This window comes from Lolium rigidum, chromosome 7 (assembly GCF_022539505.1).
Source record: "Lolium rigidum isolate FL_2022 chromosome 7, APGP_CSIRO_Lrig_0.1, whole genome shotgun sequence".
In the NCBI taxonomy this organism is placed as follows: Eukaryota; Viridiplantae; Streptophyta; class Magnoliopsida; order Poales; family Poaceae; genus Lolium; species Lolium rigidum.
The window spans coordinates 289,726,551-289,729,777 of record NC_061514.1 but is presented as its reverse complement, the minus strand read 5'-3'; the positions used below and the strand labels follow the sequence as shown (position 1 = coordinate 289,729,777).

At 51.8% G+C, this 3,227-nt stretch overlaps 1 protein-coding gene across 1 annotated transcript; it reads right to left on the bottom strand.

The window, feature by feature from the left end:
- Positions 1–1,174: 1,174 nt before the first annotated feature.
- LOC124669601 (heavy metal-associated isoprenylated plant protein 35-like) lies at positions 1,175–2,671 on the bottom strand. The gene is made up of 3 exons (XM_047206185.1): positions 2,529–2,671; positions 2,345–2,420; positions 1,175–2,211 (listed from the first exon to the last, which is right to left on the bottom strand). The coding sequence occupies exons 1-3, from the start codon at positions 2,562–2,564 to the stop codon at positions 1,271–1,273; spliced, it is 1,053 nt and encodes a 350-aa protein (XP_047062141.1). The 5' UTR covers positions 2,565–2,671; the 3' UTR covers positions 1,175–1,270.
- Positions 2,672–3,227: the final 556 nt, after the last annotated feature.

The following is a 3,227-nucleotide window of genomic DNA, read 5'->3' as shown; positions in this document are numbered from 1 at the left end:
TGTAAATGAATCCATCTGTGCTCGTACAGAACTAAGTAGGAGTGGTACCAGTACGGCTTCCTTAGAAAAATGGTACGGGTACGGCTGCTACTATACTACTAGGGCTATTTTCTACTGGCGCAATTACACCAAACAGTCCGGGAACTCTAATTATACCTCTTGAAGGTGCAACACATCAGTCTACAGTATACTCTTCCATCTTGAAAATCATGTCATTCTTGATAACTGATATACTCTGCAAATGTTACATTTGATCAAACTCCATCAAATTTCACCACTGATATACCTGCAAGTGTTACATTTGATCAAACTCTCTTCATACGACGCTGTTCCATGTAGTCTTGTGCGATCTTGGATGCACACAGTTGCACCTAATTAAAAATAAACAATTTGAGGGCAATGGGATTAGGAGGACAGGTAGCAGTAGGACTGCTACTAATTTAAACAGCTCCCCGTACCTACTGATTTGACCACCACCATTGCTCCATCATTACGGAGCACTCCCCTAATCAAATCAAGCGGGGCACGGAGCAGCACAAAGCAGTGCATACAAGAATCATCATTGCGTTTAGTACAATTGACAACTCCTTGAAACCATACTTTAGTTTGCAGGGCAATCATCGTAGCAGGAAAAACAAAAAGCCTGTGAGCCAACATGCCAGCTTAATTAGCCTGGCCAAAGGGTCATCTTTGCCAAAGTGACCCCACTTCTCTCACTGGCCTGGCCTGTCAAATTTAAACTAGAGATCACTATCTCACCACCATCATAAGATCACCTCATTTTGATGCAGAGTCTGAGGGTAAAATCTCCATTTAAAAAATCAGCTCATCACAACATACAATCAGAGAATTCAAATACTGCACAACTGACCAATTTCTATACTAGTTTCTGTGTGACCTTTTTGAGTTTGTTGTGAATGTATGCATCAGAGGATTTTTTATTGTTTGTAGAGATGGGTTCTATGCAAAGTTTGCAAGATATCCAATACATATATGAATTTTTTTCAAAGGATATTAAATCGTACATTATTGAAATAAGCTGCAAAAATATTGCTAAAATACTCATGTCATTACATGACGAGCCAGTCTAGATAAAAATTGTTAAGAAAAAAAGACTGGTCAATAGGAAGTTTGACCACCTAATTAACATTACTCCACTCCACTCTACCTAGTAACCACGAGACGAGGCTTCTATTACGAAGCCTCCCCCTTTTAACTACAGCTCGTTCCCGTGCCGGCGGCGTCCGGCGAGGTGGAGCCAGCGGCGGTGTCACATGAGGCTACAGGAGTTGGGGTTTTCCTCGTTGAACATGTTGTTGTACGACTCCTGCGGCGGGGACGACCTCATGCCGGGCGGGCCGTACATGAACTCCGGCGGCGGTGGCGGCATCATCATGGGCGGGTACGGCGAGTAGCCGTACGGCATGTGCGCCGGCGGGGGCGGGGGCATCGGCTGCATGGACGCTACCGGCATGGGCGCGTAGTACGACACGCTCGCGCTCGGGTGCGCCATGTTGTAGCTCATCACCGGCTGCGGCGCGTAGTACGGGAACCCACCGCCGTGTGCATGTGCGCGGTCAGGCCCCAGCGCCGGCGCTGGCACTGGCATCATCGCCTTCTCCTCCTGCGGCTGTGGCTTTGTCTTCTGCTGCTGCTGCTGCTGCTGCGGCAGCGGCTTTTCTGCAGCGGCGTCCACATCGCCACCGGCGTCCTTCTGCTTGTTCTTCTTCTTCCCCTTCTTGCCGCCTGTCTTCTCGCCGCCCGCCTCCTCGGAGTTGGCCGCTTTTGCCGCCGGCTCAGGCGAGCCCTTCTCCTTGTTTTCAGGCAACTCGCTCTCCTTGGCGTCGTTCTTTGGTTTCTTGGCCTCTGTTTTCTGTGCTTTCTTCTCCGAGACCTTGTCCTCCACCGGCTTCTTCTCGGAACTCTTGTCCTTCTCCGGCTTCTTCTCGGAGTTCTTGTCCTTCTCCGAGCTCTCGGGCGATGCCTCCTCGGCCGCCTTATCTTTGCCCTTGCCTTTTTTCCCCGGAGACGTGGCGGCAACTGCCTCCTCGCCCTTCTCCTTCTTGGGCTCGGCAGGTGCCGGTGCCGGCACGGGCCAGAGCGCGGCCTGCTTGCCGGACTTGAGCAGCCGCCTGACGAGCGCGTCGGCGGCCACGCTGCCGGTGACCGTCACCTTGTGCTGCGCCGCGTCGATGGTCACCTTGTACACGCCTAATCGTTGGCAAGCACATGCATTCGATTAAAACCAAAATCTTGACACCAAGCCAGCAAATACAGATTAATGACGATCTTGCGTGGAAATTAGAGATGAATCGACCGGAGCCAGTCATGAAGCTGCTGGTACCTTCGATGGCGAGGAGCACCTTCTTGACCTTCTTCTTGCACCCCTCGCAGTGGATGGAGACCCTCAGCACGGTGGTCTGCATTCAGCCAAACACAATGTCAGTCAGCGAAACCGTCTCCGGACGACGACGATGATGAAGAAGAAACAGAGCACAGCAATGGAGGCTTGGCTCTGTTGGACTCACCGTGTAGTGCAGTGGCTCTGCCTCCTCTGACGCCATGGAGAGAAAGGGAGCTAAAGCTACAGGGACAGGGCGGAGCTGGGGTAGCTGAGCTGAGCTCGCTGGCGGCGGCTGGGCCGGGTAGCTTCTGGTGAGAGTGAGTGTGAGTGGGAAGCGGAAAGAAGAGGGCCTTGCTTGACTAGGCAGCTAGACTTTTATAACGGTGAACGAACAAGCGTAGGAGCTGGATCCGCCAGCACTGACGCGTGGGGCCCGGACAACCGGTGCCACGTCACTCCGCAGAGGCGTTGAGACTGTGAGAACCACCACCAAGCTAGCTCGCGAGCGTTTGGCAGGGACGTTGACATCAGAGCAGAGCTGCACCTCCACATCATTGGCGCTTGGCGGATGACATGGACGCGCATGGCGTTCTCCCTGCTTTCGCTATGTAGTAGTAAAATACATCGTATGAATACACATTCTACGGTAACTAAATATGGTAGAAGGCCAATCGACGGACACTGGGTAGTGTTGGGTGGGCATTCGGTTTTAACCGAAATTTTGGTTCGGTTTTTGCGGTTATAGAATAGGATAGAGGTAACCGAGAGTGGAGCACGCGATGACACGGAGATGATTCCCGTAGTTCCCTTCCTTTGCAAGAAGGTACGTCTACGTTTGGAGGAGTGTGGTTGCTACGAAAGCCAAACCAACGGCCACGAAGGC

Coding starts and splice junctions, on each gene's coding strand:
- LOC124669601 (XM_047206185.1), bottom strand. CDS start 2,564: ATGGCGTCAGAGGAGGCAGAGCCACTGCACTACACG. Junction 2,421..2,528: donor CAGAGCCACTGCACTACACG/GTGAGTCCAACA, acceptor GGCTGAATGCAG/ACCACCGTGCTGAGGGTCTC. Junction 2,212..2,344: donor GGTGCTCCTCGCCATCGAAG/GTACCAGCAGCT, acceptor GCCAACGATTAG/GCGTGTACAAGGTGACCATC.